The 20,028-nt window shown below is 36.5% G+C and overlaps 2 protein-coding genes across 4 annotated transcripts; one reads left to right on the plus strand and one right to left on the minus strand.

Annotated features, from left to right (window-relative positions):
- Positions 1 to 8,162: 8,162 nt before the first annotated feature.
- On the plus strand, positions 8,163 to 9,681 carry LOC140837169 (xyloglucan O-acetyltransferase 1). Its single transcript, XM_073203225.1, has 2 exons — positions 8,163 to 8,408; positions 8,559 to 9,681. Exons 1-2 carry the CDS (start codon positions 8,240 to 8,242, stop codon positions 9,653 to 9,655), a joined length of 1,266 nt encoding a protein of 421 aa, XP_073059326.1. The 5' UTR covers positions 8,163 to 8,239; the 3' UTR covers positions 9,656 to 9,681.
- A 196-nt stretch (positions 9,682 to 9,877) lies between these two features.
- LOC140837170 (probable serine/threonine-protein kinase PBL28) lies at positions 9,878 to 12,579 on the minus strand. 3 transcript variants are annotated; one of them, XM_073203227.1, is made up of 7 exons: positions 12,013 to 12,576; positions 11,740 to 11,924; positions 11,453 to 11,651; positions 11,143 to 11,306; positions 10,865 to 10,969; positions 10,423 to 10,545; positions 9,878 to 10,311 (listed from the first exon to the last, which is right to left on the minus strand). In XM_073203227.1, exons 1-7 carry the CDS (start codon positions 12,083 to 12,085, stop codon positions 10,075 to 10,077), a joined length of 1,086 nt encoding a protein of 361 aa, XP_073059328.1. In that variant the 5' UTR covers positions 12,086 to 12,576; the 3' UTR covers positions 9,878 to 10,074. The 3 variants fall into 3 exon arrangements, 2 of the variants coding, with proteins under 2 accessions (XP_073059328.1, XP_073059329.1); XR_012119227.1 differs by having other exon boundaries at positions 10,081 to 10,311; positions 10,423 to 10,582; positions 12,013 to 12,578; XM_073203228.1 differs by lacking the exon at positions 10,423 to 10,545 and having other exon boundaries at positions 12,013 to 12,579.
- Between the last annotated feature and the right edge of the window lie 7,449 nt (positions 12,580 to 20,028).

The raw sequence follows: 20,028 nt of genomic DNA on the forward strand, positions 1-20,028 counted from the left end.
GTGTGAGACGGTCTCACGGGTCTTATTTGTGAGACGGATCTCTTATTTGGGTCATCCATGAAAAAGTATTATTTTTTATGCTAAGAGTATTACTTTTTATTGTGAATATGGGTAGGGTTGACCCGTCTCATAGATTAAGATCCGTGAGACGGTCTCACATAATACCTACTCTTTGACTAAAACTCCATTTGTTATATATTATATAATACAATCAATTTGATATGTTGCCCACTCACCGTACACATTTATGTGAATGTACAACATATCTACTAATTGGATACGAGGAAACATGTCAAAATCAAATATCTAATAAATGAAATTACAACATATAAAAATTGATGACATATATTATATTAATAATAAAATGTATGAATACGCATAAATTTTACAAGAGATTCACACATTTAATTAACATAGCTTTATTTTGTAGGAAGCAAATTTTTAGGCCAAATAAAACACAATCGAGTAAGTCTTTTGTGAGACGATCTCACGAATCTTTATCTGTCAGACAATTCAACCCTATCGATATTTACAATAAAAAGTAATACTATTAGAATAAAGAGTAGATCTCATGTGAGACCGTCTCACGGATCTTAGTTTGTGAGACGGGTCAACCCTATTCATATTTACAATATAAAATAATACTCTTATCATAAAAAGTAATATTTTTTCATGGATAACCCAAATAAGATATACCTCTCACAACTACGACTCGTGAGACCGTCTCACACAAGTTTTTACCTAGAATAAAAGTAATAGTTATTCATAGATGATCCAAATAAGATATCCGTCTCACAAAATATGATCCGTGAGACCGTCTCACACAAATTTTTGTCAACACAATCGAGTAGGCAAAATTATTTAAACATTAAATATTCGGCAAAAACAACTCAACATTCTATGGAACATTTTTTTGACCAACTCACGAAATATCATTAAATTATTGATTGAGGAGTGAGGACCTTTGATTCGATTATGGTTCCAAGAAATAAAACTTTGGAACCTGGACTGTAATTTAATATTAAGTTTATTTATTTATTAACAGTTAATTTGAACTACTTGATCAATATAAATCAGATTTGACCACAATTTTTTATAATTATATTAAATATTAATACTATTTTGTAACATAGTTGTGAAACCATTAATTTAACTAATTAAATTATCTCATAAGTTGCACAATTACTTTTTACAACTAAATTTTATAGAAATATATTTTAAATTAAAAACGGATCAAATTGAAACTAAAACCATGTCAAAATAATTTATGATTTCTTGTTTTACATAACCGAACCCGTTTAGAGTAATGGGCCCATTGTTTTGGGCCTCAACATGGAAAGGTTTTTTTCAATAAGACCAATGACATTCGATTTATTTCTCAATCTCACAATTTTTTATTTCTTTGAGAGAAAGCTATCTTAGTTTTGTTCTTTCCTTTTTCTTGGCACCCTTCATTGTTCCCAGCCAGGCACACCAAGTAAAAAGCCAAAAGAGCAAAACTGGCAAGTTTTCAAAGGTTTTTGTAGGATAAATAAAGGAAATATAACTACAATTACTACAACATTAATGTGATTTGCTCAAAATATATGTTAGTGTAGGTGTCGTCCATCAAGTCAAGTTGTGATTTAGGTTTTATTTATTTTTAGGTGATAACAATTTTTATTTTAATAATTTTTTTAACAAATTATGACATTTATTTTATCTGTATATTCATATAAGCTACATAGATAAATATATTGAATATACTATGGTATAATGATTTCGTATATGTCACGCCGATCATGAAATAGATTTTAGTTACTGTACACTTTAAATTCATTTCATAGTCGATTTAGTCGCATAAAATAAGGATAAAGGACGCTCGAGCTCAAGACTAACATATGTGATGTTAAACGACATGTTCCATTGGTGTAGTACATATGTGTGATCATATCATGAATCATTGACCAACTCTCCCTATAATTTTCCAAATGGTTATCTTTATCGAGTTGATTAGTCTGTGTTTATGTTTATACAGCATTAGTCATTTGACTCAGGACAACATAGAGGCTCTGCGTATTACTGCTATATTTTGACTTATTATTGACTCCTTGAGGAACATGAGGTGGCGAGGTTGGTGTATTTCAACACACATAGGAGGTGATACTTTATAGTAGGAAATTCACTGTTCATCTACAGGTGTAAATATACTATATGATCTGATGAGTTATTAGTGCAAGGAATCTTTGGCCAGAATATTAATCGTGCTTTAGGGAAAAGTATTTTCCTAGTTGCACATTCGATGTTATTCTTATTATTCAAAGATATATCGTATCGTTATCGAATCCACATGCAGCTCTCGGCATACCAATGATTACATATTCGATCGGGATATACGTGTTGAAAGGGACCATATTATATATTAACAATAACTTATTGGTTCTTGCAGACAATATCAGTGATACCTAATGAATCACGAGGTGATGCTACTGGGCGCTCTTACCCTGAGTCGATGGATGCAATCTGAACTGATTTCTGACATTATTGTGATCAAATGATTGATGCACAAAATAGGGCAAACGAGGGTAAGCTCATATAAGAGATAAATGTTGTCTCAAATCATATGAGTTATGAAGCCATGACTAAGAACAAGTATTAATTTCTATATTTTCGTTGAAATAATTAAATTCAAGGTGTTGAATTTGATGATTTAGTTTGATGTAGATTAAACATATTACTTATAAAGATATTTATAAGTTGATTTCATATTTGGAAGTTGTGAGAGTTAGTATGACTTCTAAATTCGTAAAGAGGGTATAACTGTCTTAAATTTGTGAAGAAGTTCCAAAAAATAAATTAGCGAAAATTTTGATCTTCAAATTTTTTATTTTACATCATAACGAGTTTTGTACCCTTATCACATAGGCAACATTTGATTGTCGATCGAGATTATGATGAAACATAATCATATATTGTTTGATTAATAAACTTGGAGTTTCCTATTCAGACATTGGTTAGTGGATTTTTTACAAAGTCAAAATATACATAGAGAGTTCTAGAAGAGTCTAGAAATCATTGGATGATAATGACTTATCTAATCCTATCATATAAACATGAGAGATTTGACAAGGGTGAAACACATAATCCTAGAGTTTTTAGTAGGATCATGATTCAATTATTGAAAGAAAAATAAATACATGTTGTTAATAGTTAACAACACACAACACAATAAAATCGAACTTTTTTCAAGAAAATCAAAATTGTCAGGAATCCTCTCTTCTCTCTCATCACAGCAAGATTTTGGACACCACCCTTGGAACATAACCGCGACCGAGTCGTCCCTCACACCATTGCATGATATTGTTGCTCTATAGTATTGCTGTCGTGACTTCGCCAAACCTCAGCCTTCTGTCAATTGATTCTCAACACAAATTCCGTCTAGATTTATAGCGTAATCTAGACAAGAGAAAAAGTTTATTTTCAGTTGACTGTTCATAGAGAGATACAAAAAGAGATATATCCACTTCAAATCTAAAATATTTGAAGACAAGTGATAAACGTTAAATGTAAGCTCTCAATAAACATCATATGGATGAATTTAGAGTCATACAACACCCAAACGTGATTTGATCGTCAAATTACAAAATTTTAAATTTCTCTGCGTCTTAGATACGAGAAAATGGTATACCAATAATGATATATGAGCCTAAGTTTTTAATTTATGATTCATATTTTTTATTGTTTAAATCATATTGAGATATTTGTTTCTAACCGCGTAAGATTTTTCCAAGAAAAGTACATCATCCAAAGAATTAATTTGAGGAAACAAGAATATTTTTTTTTTTAACATACTGCTCGAAACAAATGATGCCCGCTGCATCTTGTGGGCTGTACAACACTACCCTTCACTGGCTGTACATATTTTTCAACAATTTTTTTTAAAAAAAAATTAGGGTGCAGACAAGGCTGAGATCCATGTGGGAAGCCTGAGACTGCTGCCCGAAAAAATTTGGGTAGCAAGAAGTGCATGGGCTGCCCGAGATGGTATCGGGAAAACCCTAGCCCATGGGCCCAAGTTTATGGGTCTGCATGCATTTTTTACTTTTTGAAAAATTATGGGTTAAATTGACATTTGTGAATGGTGTGTCAGAATATCGTAATCAAATATCGATAGACATGGTTCGATCTATTATAGGATTCACTGAATTGTCTCCATCATTTTGGAAATATGCGATTGAGAATGTATGGACAATGGAAAAACACTATATTAGATACGGATGCGAAGCCTCCCAAATATTCTTATCTTAGAATATGAGGATGCTCTGCTTATGTGAAGCAAACAGTGAGAGACAAATTGGATAGCAAATCCTGTTTGTGCTACTTTGTGGGATATAAAAAATACTCTGTTGTATATTACCTCTATGATCCCAAAGAAATAAAAGTGTTTGTTTATAGGAATGTCACTTTCTTAGATAAAGAGTTTATATTGGATAAAAAAACTAGACTAATAGCAAAATGATATACTTAAAGACATAAAATTGACTATGAGAGAACTTTTTCTCCATCCACAATATTCAAGTCCATTAGAATTATTCTAACCATAGCAACATGATATGACTATGAAATATTGAAAATGGATGTGAATACGAAGTTCTTTAATGGTGACATTAAGGAAAATATTTACATGCTTCAACTTGAAAGATTTACATTAGTAGGAAGTGAACATAAAGTATGTAAACTACAAAAATCAATTTATAATATCAAACAGAAATCTAGGAGCTGAAACCTTCGATTCGATAACACCATCAAAGAGTTTGATTTTTTATGAATCCTGTGAAACCATGCGTGTAAAAGAAATTCAGTGTGAGTGCAATGACACTTCTAGTACTTTATGTTGATAACATCTTACTCATTGTAAATTATGTGGGATTGTTACAATAAACTAAAATATAACTAGATAATTCTTCATGAAGGATATGGGCGAATCATCATATGTATCAGTAATACAGATCTATATGTATAGGTAAAAAAGGATGCTAGGGCTCATCTAAACGACTTTTATTGATATCATACTAAGAAGATTCTCTATGGAAGAGGCTAAGTTAGGATATTTACCAATATGTCATGGTATGACTCTATCCATGTATATGCGCCCCTAAAACTGATGATGAAATAGAACCACGACACACATTCCCTATACATTTGTTATTGGTAGTATTATGTATTATATGATATCTACTCAATCTAATATAGCCTTTGTATTGAGTGTTTCAATTGGATATGTCGAACCCCGGTACATTTCATTGGAAATCCACGAAGGACAATCTTAAGTACTTGAGAAGGAATAAGAATTTGTTCATGGTCTGTGGGTAGAAATTAAACTCGGAATGTTACACTAATTTGAGTTTCCAATCAAATGTGGATGATTCAAAATCAACATTTTATTGTATTTAAGCTTAATGGTGGTGATATCTCTTTAAAGAGTTCTAAAAAGTCACTACGACAGATTCAGCCACAGAGGTCAAATACATAGCTGCATCGGCTGCAACAAAAAAAAGATGTTTGTATGAGGAATTTAGTCCAAGAGTTGGGCGTCATTCCAAATGGAAGTAACCCAGTCTCGATGTACTACGACAACACTAATGTTGTTGCGTAGGCAAAAGAGCCAAGGTATTATAGATAATCTAAACATATACTGAGAAAGTTCAACATCATCGGGGGGATTGTAAGAAGATGAGACATATTGGTAGAGAAATTCGCTCTACAGCTGATTCACTTACAAAGCTCCTTCCATGACCATTTTTTGAAAAGAACCGTGAAGGAATGTCTGTAAGTTCTATGGGTAGTTGGCCATTGGAAAAGTGAGGGATTGTTAGAGTAAATGTTCAAAGATAACTTGTGGTTTGAGCTTTATTGACTCATGTTATAAACAAACTTTATTTTATTAATATTTTACGTTTCAAAAAATAAAGTTATTTACTTTGTCTGTATACATATGCAAGCTGCACTTATAAATATCTTGAATGTACTATGGTAAAATGAGGTCTTATATGTCACTTCGATCATGGAACACATTTTATTTATCATATATTCTAAACTCGTTTTAGTTGACTCAGCCACCTAAAATAAGAATAAAAGTTTCTCGACCTTAAGACTAGAATCTGTGATGTCAGACAACACGTTTCATTGTATATGCATGTAGATGTCAAATCATACAAACGAGTGATCATATGATCAGTCACTAAACAATTCTTCCTAGGATTTTTCAAGTGGTTATCACTTATCGAATGGATTAGTCCGAGGTTATGATTGTATAATATTAGTTCTTAAACCCAGGACAACATAAAGGCTCTGCGTACTATTGCATCACTTTGACTTATTTTTCGACTTGATGAGGGTCATCAAGTGATGAAGTTGGGTATAGTTTCGATATACACAGGAGGAGATGCTTTGTAATCGGAGATTCACCGCTCACTTATAGATGTGAATATTCTATGTTATCTGATAAGTTAATACTGCAAGGAATATCTGGCCAGTGTATAAATTGTGCTTTAGGGCAAAGTTTTTTCTTAGTTGAACATACAATGCCACTATATTACTTAAATATACATCAAATCGTTATTGAATTAATATGCAATTCTAGATAGACTAATGTTTGCAGATTTGATCGAGATATATGTGTTGAAGATATCGTAATATACGCTAACCATAATCTACTGGTCTTGCAGTAACAATCAGTGATACCTAGAGAATTATAGGACGATGATACTAGACACTCTTACCATGATTCGATGTGTTTAATCAGAACTGAGTTCTAACATTCTTGTGATCAAGAGGTTGATGCACATAAAGAGGCAAACAAGGGTAAGCTCATATAAGAGAGAAATTTTGTCTCAAATTAAATGAATTGTGAACCCACGGTTAGCTGTATCTCTGAACAATTGAAGATCTCACAAGTATTGATTACCATGTTCATGTTGAGATAGTCAAATTCAATTAGTTGAATTTGGTGATTTAGTTTGATGCAAATCAAACATATGAATTATATTAGTGTTTATAAATTGATTTCATATTTGGAAGTTGTGATAGATAGCATTACTTCTAAATTTGTAAGCAGAGTATAACAATCTAAATTTTGTGAGAAACTTCCAAAATTGACAGCTACCAAAAATGAATTAGTCAAAATTTTGATTTCGAAATTTTCAATTTATATCATAATAACAAGTTTTGTAATATTGTCACATAGGCGATGTCTGATCGTCGATTAGGATTATGATGAAACTACAATAATGGATTGTTTAATTGATAAACTTGGAGTTTCCTAGTGATACATTGATTAATGGATTTTCTACTAAATCAAAATACCCATGGAGAGTTCTAAAGAGTCTAGGAACCATAGGACAGATAATGACTTATCTAATCCTATCTTATCTCTTCAAAAGTTGACAAAATAAACATAGTAGATTGGACAAGGGTGAAACACTTGATCCTAAAAGTGTTCTGGTAGGATCATGATTCCATTATCAAGAGAAAATTGATTTTTCAAAAAATTCAAGATTGTAAAGAATCTTTCTTCTCTCTCGTCTCAACAAGATTTCGACGACCACGTTTAGAGCGTACCCACGGTGGAGTCCTCCCTCACATCACCACATGCCGCCACTGCTCCACTGCAACGTCGTCTTCCGACCGTTAATTCTTAACGCAAATTTTGTTTATATTTCTAGTGTATTCTAGACTAGGAGCAAAGTTTTCGATCATGAACACAATTGTTGATGTTGAAGAAAGGCGACTTTAGTTGATTGTTCATAGAGAGATACAAGAAGATTAATGTTTTATTCTTTATTTAAAATTCGAAATAGTTGGATCCAAATGTTAAACATTAAAAATAAATTTCCATTAAACACATTACAGATGGATTTAGAAACATACAACAATTAAGCTTGATTTAATTCTCAAATTACATAATTTTAAATTTTTGTTGTGTTTTGAACCCGAGAAAACAATAATATGATTCTTGGGTCACTTTGACTACATCATCACGGATTTACATTTTATTTCCAAATATTTGCACATTCAATAACATGGCAATTAATCATAATTTGAAGATATTACATAAATTAACGCAAAAACTAACAATTTTCTTTCAAAAAAATAATTGAATCATCACATTGCCTCTTCTTGGCACTGCCATTCTGCCTCTTCATCTTTCATCTTCCTCGTATCAAAACAAAATACCAGAAAGCGAAAAAAGTTTGATCAAATGGGATCGTCAAATAATATCAATCCATTCAAAGAACAAATGCCTTCCCATTTCTTGAAGAGATTACTGCCCTATATTGTTTATGGCCTCACCCCATTAGCCTTCATTCATTTGTATATTTATCCCTTTTCTTTTTCGCAAAATTATCAGTTTCCTCCACCTTCACAAGGTATGTCATTTCCGTTCATGCATGCATCTTTTTGTAATTGATTCTCAACTTTGTGAAATGACATTGGAGATTTTCAGGAATCTATAGTCTTTTTGTTGTTGATGCTTGTTTTATGCATAATAATGTCCGATTTATATTGTTTTCTTGCAGAAGTTTTGGCCAAAAATGGTACATTTCAGACATTATGCGACTACACATATGGGAAATGGGTGCCAAATAGGTTAGACCCTTTGTACAATGGCACCACATGTGAAACAATCAAGTACGGCCAAAACTGCATGCTTTTTGGCCGGCCAGACAAGGATTATCTCCATTGGAGATGGAAGCCAAGACAATGCAAACTTCCCAGGTTTGACCCCAAAACATTCCTTACACTCCTCGAAAACAAACACATGGCCTTTGTAGGAGACTCCATAGCGAGGAACCAATTGGAGTCCCTCCTCTGCATGGTCTCCGTCGCTGCAAAACCCCAACTTTTCTACACGGATGGGGGAGAAAACAAGTTCAGAAAATGGAATTTCCCAGATAGAAACATCAACATTTCCATATACTGGTCACCATTTCTTGTAAAAGGGATTGAGAAAAACACAGAGAAGAACTTCAACACCCTTTTCTTGGATTCCTTGGACGAGAACTGGGCAGCCGATTTGGACCATATAGATATGCTTGTTTTATCTATTGGACATTGGTATTTACATCCTGCAGTCTACTACTATGGGGATTCAGTACTAGGTTGCCACTACTGTAAGAACTATTCTGAGATTGAGATCTATGATGTTTTTGGCAAGGCATTGAACACAACATTTAAAGAAGTGATCAAGAAGAGAAAAGGGCTTCAAAGAAATCCGATTCATGTGTTTTTGGTAACATTTTCACCTCACCATTTTGAAGGGGAATGGGACAAATTTGGTGCTTGCCCCAAGATTCAACCATTTGGTGAAAATGAGGTAGTTCTTGAAGGGATGAATGCAGAAATGAGGAGATTTGGGTTGGAGGAAGTTAAAGAAGCAAAACTAAAGGCTAAACAATATGGAAGTAATGTTATATTTGAGGCTTTGGATATTAGTAAGTTGACTTTGTTAAGGCCAGATGGGCATCCTGGACCTTATATGAACCCTTTCCCATTTGCTAAAGGAGTAACTGAACATGTGCAGAATGATTGTGTACATTGGTGTTTGCCTGGGGCAATTGACACGTGGAATGAAATATTGTTAGATATGATCAAGAGAATGCCTAACGGTGACTAGCAGGGGAAGTCGTCGTCGTTTTGATTCAGAGGTTGGAAGGTGAATACAAGAGAGAAAAAATGAGGTCCTTCACCAGTTTATGTTCGAGATTTGAGTGAAGGTGTTGGGAGCAGTAAGGCATCATCTTATTCTGAAAAAGACTATTTTCTCACGAGTTGTGTTTTAGTTGATGATTCTGCATAAAAAAATAACTAAAGTTCTATCATCTTAACTGTACCGAAGCCAGGGAGCAATATATATTCAATCCTCTATAAATACACACACATTTATCTCCTGAACACTTACAATTGCTGAAACATTACAATCATATGTGCTGTATATTTTGCTAATCTTTTATTAGCTTTGACGCTGTAAGATGAATACGAATCGGAGTCTAACAACTATGTTCTGTGCCACGTTCTGTTTGAACAGAACAATTTTTATATCATTCTAAGTGTATGCATAGTCATTCCAAGTCCTTTAGAATTAGTGTACCTAATAACTTGAAGTTCCTTTACACATTCTGACATTGAGGGCCGTTCTCTACTGTCTAATCGGACACATCTCAATGCCAGATTCGCAAACATGGCTATTGACTCCATTGTGTATGATCCCCGTTCCAGTTCTTGATCAATCACCTTCTTCAGCTTCTTCTTGTCATTCAAAATGTGTCTAACCTGTGAAAGTTTCAGGTACAGGAATTGTAATTTTACTACTGCTTGTGATAGTTTTAACTGGTTTCTGAACATGCTAATTGATCATCAGAGAGTCATGCGTTTCCCAAGTACCTGTAGTACCAAGTTTTGATCACTTGGTCCTTGGTTTAGGTCTACTGCTCTCCTTCCGGTCAAAAGCTCGAGTAGAACGACTCCAAATGCATATACATCACTTTGTAAAGTGAGTTTTCCTGTCTGTTTCCAAGGTATATACACATCCACAGCTCAGTCCCTTTCGCCATTTTGTCAATTAAAGTTAGAATTAGACCTTCAGTTCTTAGTTTCTAATTCCCATCCAAATAAATGAATTACAAAAACATAAAGAAAAAGCCCTTTCTTAAGTTGCTAGATGAACTCCAAGTTAGGATAGGAAACCCAAAAATATCTAAGATTCTTCATTAAAAAATAGAGTAGAAATTCTGATCTTGGGGCAAATCACTTGAAAATCTAGGTCCTCTCCATGTTCTTGCAACAGAAAATTATAGATCTTATTTTTTAAAAAACATATTCATACCAATGTATACTCAGGATCAAAATAGCCGAAAGTACCGAGCACTCTAGCCGTCACACATGTTTCTTGGCCCTCTGGCATCAGCTTTGCTAACCCAAAATCTGATATCTGCACCCATCCTCGTAAAAACAAACAAAAATCTCGTAAAATCAGATATAATTTTGTAGTTTTACACTTTATGAGTGGATCGAACAGTCGATGAACAGATGTAATTGACCCTTTCAAATGAAAAAAGCTCGTGGATTCGCCCCTCTCTAGGCTTGTAAATGACACATTCTTACCTTTGCTTCATAGTTACTGTCAAGAAGAATATTGGTGGATTTGAAGTCTCTGTGGACAATAGGAATTCCAACAGCAGAACTTGAATGCAGGTATGCAAGTCCTCTAGCAGCTCCAATAGCCACTTTCAACCTTACAGACCAATCCATCTTCACTTCTCCTATCCCTAAAATCCCATGATCAAATCATTTCAAATATTTCGCAAAATTTAAATGTCGTGTCTACTCTTTTACTTGAATATTCGTCACTTGTCCCATAATATGAAATTTCAGAAACAATATGTTCGAAAAAAGAAAAAGTCAAAAGACAGACCATTCAAGTGATCTTGCAAGTTCCCTTTGTTCATGTATTCATAAACAAGAAACCTATGCTTCCCATCTGCACAATACCCTATTAATGTTACAAGATTTGGATGGTCTAATCTGCTCAAAATATCAACTTCCACCCTAAATTCTCGCTCCCCTTCCGCTTCTTTGAACCACGGCAGCTCCATTTTCTTGATTGCTACAACCTTGTAGATCAACAAAGTTATTGATCATCAATTCGAGGCAAGAATTTTTTACACTGAAAGGGAACAAGAAATTCATGATAGAAAGTACCTCTCCAGAACGCAGCGTTCCTTTGTATACTCGACCAAATCCACCCTTTCCTAGCAAATTTTCATTGCTAAAAGAACAAGTTGCCTCTGCCATTTCTCTGAATGTAAAAACAGATGAAGCGTTACGCCTTTTCGCTGGCGGATTACCACATTCATTTTTCCAGTATTCCAGCGGCTTGTAAATACCTGAAAATCAAGAATTTTATTCCAAACCAAGATCAAAATCTTGTATCAACATAAAAAATTTATTCGAAAATCGGGAACTGTAACATACAGGAATTGATTTGATCTTCAGACTTGCTTCTCCTACGCTTGTTCCAAGCAGATACTAAACCAATCAAAGACATTGTTACAACTGAATTTCTCAACGAAAAATGAATTTATCACACCATTTTTCTTGAACTTACAGAGTTATTCCAAGAAAATACCTATACATTCGTACTCTAAACTCGAAAAACAGTATACGAAAATCGAAAGAAAATGTAGTTTCTAAGAAAATACAACGTATATGCAGGACTAAAATTGGTTTATTTGTATAAACCAGACATTATAATACCATAATCATATTAAGTAAAGGAATATATTCCTAGGAAGAGTACGTGTAAAGCAAAATGAGACGTTAGCTTTTTAAAATATACTAAGCAATGACATCCTCCAACAACCAAGATTTCTCACTTGAAGAAAAAGATACGGCAACTGTTCTATTGGCATAATTGCTTGCTTAACTTTAAGTGAGAAGTTGTGGGCTCGGCCGATCCAGTATTTTAATTCGAACGATGACTTGCTATATTGTTCGAGGTAGAACTCATCTTCACAAAAAATTAGAATCTGGCTGGGTCCAGGTGGGTTGGTGGCTTTTTGAAAAGGAAAGACAACCTGCTGTTTCTTGTTACAGAATTTTAGTCTTAGAAATGTTTGTGTACTGGGAAATAATGTGTGGTTGAAGGGTTGTTTTCATTGATTCTTAACCATAGGTTTTTGGTTGCTTTGTGAGCATTAGAGTAAATCTCAATGCCCAGGTGGAAGGTCCGAGCAAGATCGTGACATGTTTAAAAAAACGACACTTGTCAAGATCCTGGCTCATGCAGGCATTACTTGTACGAGTAAGATCAAACATTTTTAAGTTATATATGGAGACGAATATCATGTGCAACCGTTTCACGGATCTATATCTGTGAGACAGATTGAATCTGTCCATACATACATTGAAAAATAATATTTTTTACTCAAATCATCGTACATGACACAATATTCATTCATGACATAACAAACAAAAAACGATACTTTTTCCGATGAGAATAATAATTTGGGCACAAAAAGTATTACTTTCATGCTTCGAGTCGCGTCTGAAATTCGTATCACGAGGTTGACTGGCAAGACGATCTCACAAGAGTTTTTTGTGAAAATAAGATTATACACGCTCATTTGTGTGAATCTCTCCGTATTTTACTTGTAATTTTTACGATTTCATGTGGAACGAGTATCATATTCTTGCTGTTTTGAAGCTTTATTTGGTGCCTTTAGTTTCGTGTAAGCAATTTTCAATTCGGTCTTTGACAGGCCGCATGATCACGCTTATACATTATATTCACATGTCGGCCGTAAATTGGGCATGGGACTGCAATTTTTAAAAATATTATATGGAAGGAAATTTTACGAATTATTAATTAGTTATTATATATTTATAATCGTTTTTTGTTACGTTTAATTAGGAAAATCTCTTTAATTTATATATTCAAGACACTCTACAATATCAATGTGATGCATGCTTAAAATTAGTTATATATTTTCAATGAGAAACAAATTTCAAAAAGGTAAAATTTTAACATATAAAATGTGGTGATTATACACAAGTCTCAAATTCATATTCTCATTCAAAATATGTAGTAAATCATATAATGAGGATTATGGGTTATTTGGTAAAGTAGTTATTGACTAATATTCAATTTTAAAGCTTGTCGAATTTTGAATATGTCTTTTCAAATTTTTGTGTGACGTTTATTTTGTGAGAACAAACAAGAAATAATAAAATGGAATTGAATTATAAGTGTTTCAAACAAACGAATCATAATACTTGATATGGTGAGCAGTCAGTGTGCACACTGACCGACGATTTCGCTTGGGAATAAATCTAACAAGCGCACTAGGTCAAGTTATAGTAAATGAATGATGAGTCCAAATATCGATCTCACAGATATTAATATTTAATTACTAGAATTTTTATCGCTTAACTTAAGCTAAAAAAAATAAATAAAAATATTATATATGAATTATTAATCTAAATTATTAAATAATTGCAACTAAAAACGACAGTTTCAAATGTCAATGAGAGATTCAACTTCTAATAAAGCACCAAGACACAAAACAATACCAAACTCTACTATATTGACACGTGTTTAAATTTAATTAATTATTTAATTTTTGACAATCACGGTGAAATCTCCGATTTATTTATTAAACGATTCCTCGAGTTAATAAACTTATTTAAATATAACAATTCAATTATTTCTAATTGAATTTAATTAGATTTAAATACATTAAATATTAGTGGAATTTCAATTTTCATCTAAAATTGCACACTAAAACCGAATATTATTTCTAGTCAGTATAACCATGTGTTGATGACGTCTTTGTTGCTATATTTAACCAACCATCTTCAAATTCATGATTAATCAACAAACTTGCAAATAGTTATTCAGATTATTAACAAAAAAAATATTAAACCAACATCAATCAATAATTAAAATTAAGAAAAATAATATATTAAAAATAAATCAAATATCCAACAAAGTATTGTTGGGCCATATCGTGGTATTTGGTCTTTCTCTTCCTCTTTGCTGTTGTCTTCCGTGTAATCTTCCGTTCACCTCCGTTCTTTTCTGTTTTCTACTTCCTTCCTCTCTCTCTCTCTCTCTTCACGTATATCTCATCCAATTTCTTTCTTCTTTTCTCTTCTTTGTTCTGTTGTCTTCCTTCCCCTCTTTGTTTTCGCTCTCTCTCCTCTGCCTCTCTCTTCCCCTTTCTCCTTTCTTCTCACCTTCTTCTTCTTTCTACTGCTCACGTTTATATATTTTTTAATGTGCTGATCCTCCAATTCTTTGAAGCACATCTTATATTTAAAAATTGTAGATAAGATTATAGATATTTTATTTTTCTATTTTGAGGTTTCTTCAATGTAGTGACCCGTTCCAGAATCACCTACTAATTGAGAACTAAGCATGCAAATAACTTAATTAATAAAAATCAGAGTTAAATGCGGAAAAGGCCAAAGAATCAAACGTTATACAACCCAATCGAAATCTAGAATAACCCAGAATAAAAAAAAAATATTCGGTACAACCATATCGAATCAAATGGAAAACACTGAAAGCTAAACCAACCAGCTACTCAACGTCCTCCTCCTGCTCCTCCTGAGCCATCCAACCTGAGGCCTGCCCCGTGGGAATGGGGTGTCCAAGAATAAACAAAACCGAGGACGTGAGCGATAAGAACGCCCAGTACAAAAGTATGAGTATACAAACCTATATGAAATGCACATGCTATGATATGATACCAGGGTAGTCAAGAAACAGGAATCACAAAGGATCTCAAAATGCTCAGTCTAGAGGCGCCAAGTGGATAGTGCCGCGCGGTACACCTCTGGGTCACTGCATCCACTACAAGACAGACGTGGACCTAAAATGTCCCGGACCACCGAAGCCCTCCCGACCCGTCGGCCACTGTGTACTCTCGGTGTCCATGCGTCCACAAGACAGGGCTGAGCGGCCCCAAGATATAGCTTATCTCGAAAGAGATACAGCTCAACAGTAAAGGCTATCTCGAAGGAGATACGGCTCAACGTGAAATGCAACGTGCAGTAATAAACGTGACATAATAGCATGCATCAAATGACATATATCAATGCACCTCATAATCATGCAACACATATATGAATGTATACTCAACCAGGATATCTCGGATAGTACTTTTGTACCTCTATCACAGCAATCCTAATCCACTGGAACAACCAGACAACAGGTCTAGAACAAGCCTTCGTCCGTCGACAGCCCTTTGATGTCGATTGCCTCGTAACTCAGACGTCGCTACGCTACCACTCCTGGCAGCTCCCGGCTATCGCTCGACCAACAACTAAATCCCTAGAAACCTTCCAAATTCTCCAAAATGAGAGAAAACTCAAGAAATTGGCAAGTCAAAATGAGGAAATCCGAGCACTATTTATAGGCCATGTTCGGATCGTCCGAACCCTCTTCGGACCGTCCGAACTCTTACGTGTCCATCGGCTCTTGACAGCTCATGTTCGGATCCACCGAACATACACTTCGGACCGTCCGAACGTGTATGCAAACTGACGTGTCGATCCACTCTTGACACCTCATGTTCGGATCCACCGAACCCACTTCGGATCGTCCGAACTCTTCGGTGCTTCCGAACCATCTTCAGACCTTCCGATCATGATTAATCACCATTAGTCCGTTGATTACCCAATTCGGCATTCGGGCTACTACATTCTCCCCCCCTTAAAAGATTTCGTCCTCGAAATCAGGCTTAGAGAATGAACAAAACGAAATAACAACATCGTTATTACAGCTCAATGGTTGTTGAATACAACTGATATTACGATTACAACTGAAAACACAACATACATCTGTAATACAACTACAGTACAACTCAAAAGAGCTCTGGATGTTCTGAACGCATACGACTCTCTAACTCCCAAGTGGCTTCCTCAGTGCCTCTGCGCTGCCACTGCACTAAGACAAGAGGAATGATCTTATTCCGCAACACCTTGTCTTTGCGATCTAGAATCCGAACTGGTCGCTCCACGTAAGACAAATCCGAATCAAGTTGAACTTCAGATGGATGCAAGATGTGAGACTCATCTGCTACATAACGTCTCAACAAGGATACGTGGAACACATCATGAATACTTGATAGGTACGGCGGCAATGCAAGTCTGTAAGCTAAATCTCCCACACATTCCAGAATCTCAAAAGGACCAATAAATCTCGGAGACAGCTTACCCTTGAGACCAAATCTCAATATCCTGCGAAAAGGCGAAACTCGGAGAAACACTTTCTCACCTGGCTGAAAATGAAGAGGTCGACGTTTAGTGTTCGCATAACTAGCCTGTCGATCCTGAGCAGTTTTAATCCGTTTCTTGATTACTGCAACCTTATCAATAGCCTGCTGGACTAACTCTGGTCCCTCCACCTGTCGTTCCCCAACTTCGTCCCAGAATAATGGAGTACGACAACGTCGCCCGTACAACGCCTCAAATGGTGCCATACCAATACTACGATGATAGCTGTTGTTGTACGCGAACTCAATCAAAGGCAAATGATCCTGCCAAGCGGGTCCGAAATCCATAACACAGGCTCGCAACATATCCTCAAGCGTACGGATAGTCCTCTCTGATTGACCGTCAGTCTCCGGATGATAAGCAGTACTCAGACTCAGTGTAGTACCCAAAGCTGACTGGAAACTACCCCAAAACCGTGAGGTAAAACGAGGATCTCTGTCACTAACAATACTGACAGGCACTCCATGCAAACGTACAATCTCCTGAATGTACAATCGAGCCATACGATCGAAAGTGAAATCACGATTATACGGCAGAAAATGAGCAGACTTGGTGAGTCGATCCACCACTACCCAGATAGCATCGCTGTTCCTCGAAGATAATGGCAAGTGAGTAATGAAATCCATCGTAATATGCTCCCACTTCCATTCTGGAATAGGTAAGTTCAACAATAATCCTCCCGGTCGACGGTGCTCTGCCTTAACCTGCTGGCAAACTAGACACTTGGAGACAAACTGATACACGCTGCGCTTCATCCCTTTCCACCAAAATCGAGTTCTTAAATCTTTATACATCTTATTGCTTCCTGGATGAATACTCAGCTTGCTTCGATGAGCATGAGACAAAATCTCGTCCCTCAAAGTGTCATCCCCTGGTACTACAACCCGATTAGATAAGCACAGAAGACCATTGGACTGATAATGGAAATTGCTATCACCACCAACTAACCGAGCTAATCTCTGAGTCTTGAGATCAGACATCTGAGCTTCTCGAATCCGAGTGAACAATTTGGGCTCAGATAAAATGGTAGCAACACGAATGCTCTCCATACCTTTCCGATGCTTGAAGTTAAACCCCAACGAGCAAATATCCTGGATGGCACTAGTCATAGCACAAGTCTGAAGTGCAGAGGCTCTCACCTTGCGACTAAGCGCATCAGCTGTGAGATTCGCAGAACCTGGATAGTACTTGATCTCGCAATCATAATCCTTCAGCAAATCCATCCAACGACGTTGCCTCATGTTCAACTCAGCCTGAGTGAACAGATATTTCAGACTCTTATGATCAGTAAAGATCTCAAACTGAACACCGTACAAATAATGACGCCAGATCTTCAGCGCAAACACAATAGCTGCCAACTCTAGGTCATGAACTGGATACTTCTCCTCGTGAGGTTTTAGCTGTCTAGAAGCATAAGCTATCACATGACCATTCTGCGTCAACACACATCCTAAGCCTTGCGAGGAGGCATCGGTGTAAACACTGAAACCATCAGATCCTGACGGTAACGCCAAAACAGGTGCGGAAGTCAGAAGTCGACGAAGCTCTCTGAAACTATCTTCGCACTCGGATGACCACTCAAATGGAACATCCCTCCGAGTAAGTTGCGTCAATGGTCTGGCTATCTGAGAGAAATTCACGATGAAGCGACGATAATACCCTGCCAGACCTAGAAAACTACGGATCTCAGCCACCGTCGTCGGACGTGACCAATTCAGCACTGCTTCAATCTTGCTGGGATCCACAGAAACTCCTTCCTTGGAAATCACATGACCAAGGAATACCACACGATCAATCCAGAACTCGCACTTACTCAGCTTAGCATACAATTGCTTCTCGCGAAGAATCTGCAACACAATCCTCAAGTGTTGGGCATGCTCTTCCACACTGTGAGAATAGATCAAGATATCGTCAATGAAAACCACCACAAACTGATCCAGAAAATCTCGGAAGACTCGGTTCATCAGATCCATGAACACCGCTGGCGCATTCGTCAATCCGAATGGCATAACTAGAAACTCGTAATGCCCATAACGAGTACGAAATGCAGTCTTGGAAATATCATCATCTCTGACTCTCATCTGATGATAACCCGATCGCAAGTCGATCTTGGAGTAAACAGAAGTACCCTGAAGCTGATCGAACAAGTCATCAATACGGGGTAAAGGGTACTTGTTTTTGATCGTCACCCGATTCAGCTGGCGATAATCGATGCACAACCGCATCGATCCATCCTTCTTCTTGACAAACAAGACTGGAGCTCCCCAAGGCGAAACACTCGGGCGAATATAACCCTTATCAAGAAGATCCTGCAATTGCTGCTTCAGCTCTCTCATCTCTGACGGAGCAAGACGATAGGGGGCACGAGAAATCGGTGCAGTCCCTGGCATTAACTCAATGCCAAATTCCACCTCTCTAACCGGAGGAAAACCAGGAATCTCATCTGGGAAAACATCAGGAAATTCACAAACCACTGGAATATCCTCTAGACCAACACTACCTGTGGATGAATCAATCGCATAGATGAGGTAGCCTTCCCCGCCCGACTCTAAAGCACGACAGGCTTTCAGAGCAGATACCACTGGCATCGGAGGTCGCGCTCCCTCACCATAGAAAAACCAACTAGAGCTTTCAGTCGTACGAAACTGAACAAGCTTCTGGTAACAATCCACAGTAGCTCGGTAGGTAGTCAATAAGTCTATACCCAAGATACAATCAAAATCTTCCATCTCTAGGATCATAAGATTCGCAGTCAACTCGTTACCCTCAAAATCTAAGGGACAACCCATCACTAGACGCTTCGCTAACACCGAATGACCCATCGGAGTAGAAACAGAAAGAATGACGTCTAGAGAAACATAGGGTAACCTATGACGCTTAACAAATCGTGCAGAAATGAAGGAATGAGAGGCTCCTGTATCAATAAGAACAAAAGCAGGAATACCGCATAAATGAAAAGTACCTGCTATGACTCTCTCCGTCTCATCTGCAGCCTGATCCTGGTTCAGCGCAAAAACCTGACCTTGGGCACGAGGTCGAAGATTCGAACTACCCACTGCCTGACCCTGCCTCCTCTGCTGAACAGTCGTCTGAGATCCAGAACCGGATTCTGCTCCACCTCGCAACTGAGGACAATTCTTCTTAATATGACCCATCTCTCCGCACTGAAAACAAGTTCCTGCGGCTAATCGGCACTGCTCCGACGGATGG

Source organism: Primulina eburnea, chromosome 7 (assembly GCF_022965805.1).
Source record: "Primulina eburnea isolate SZY01 chromosome 7, ASM2296580v1, whole genome shotgun sequence".
In the NCBI taxonomy this organism is placed as follows: Eukaryota; Viridiplantae; Streptophyta; class Magnoliopsida; order Lamiales; family Gesneriaceae; genus Primulina; species Primulina eburnea.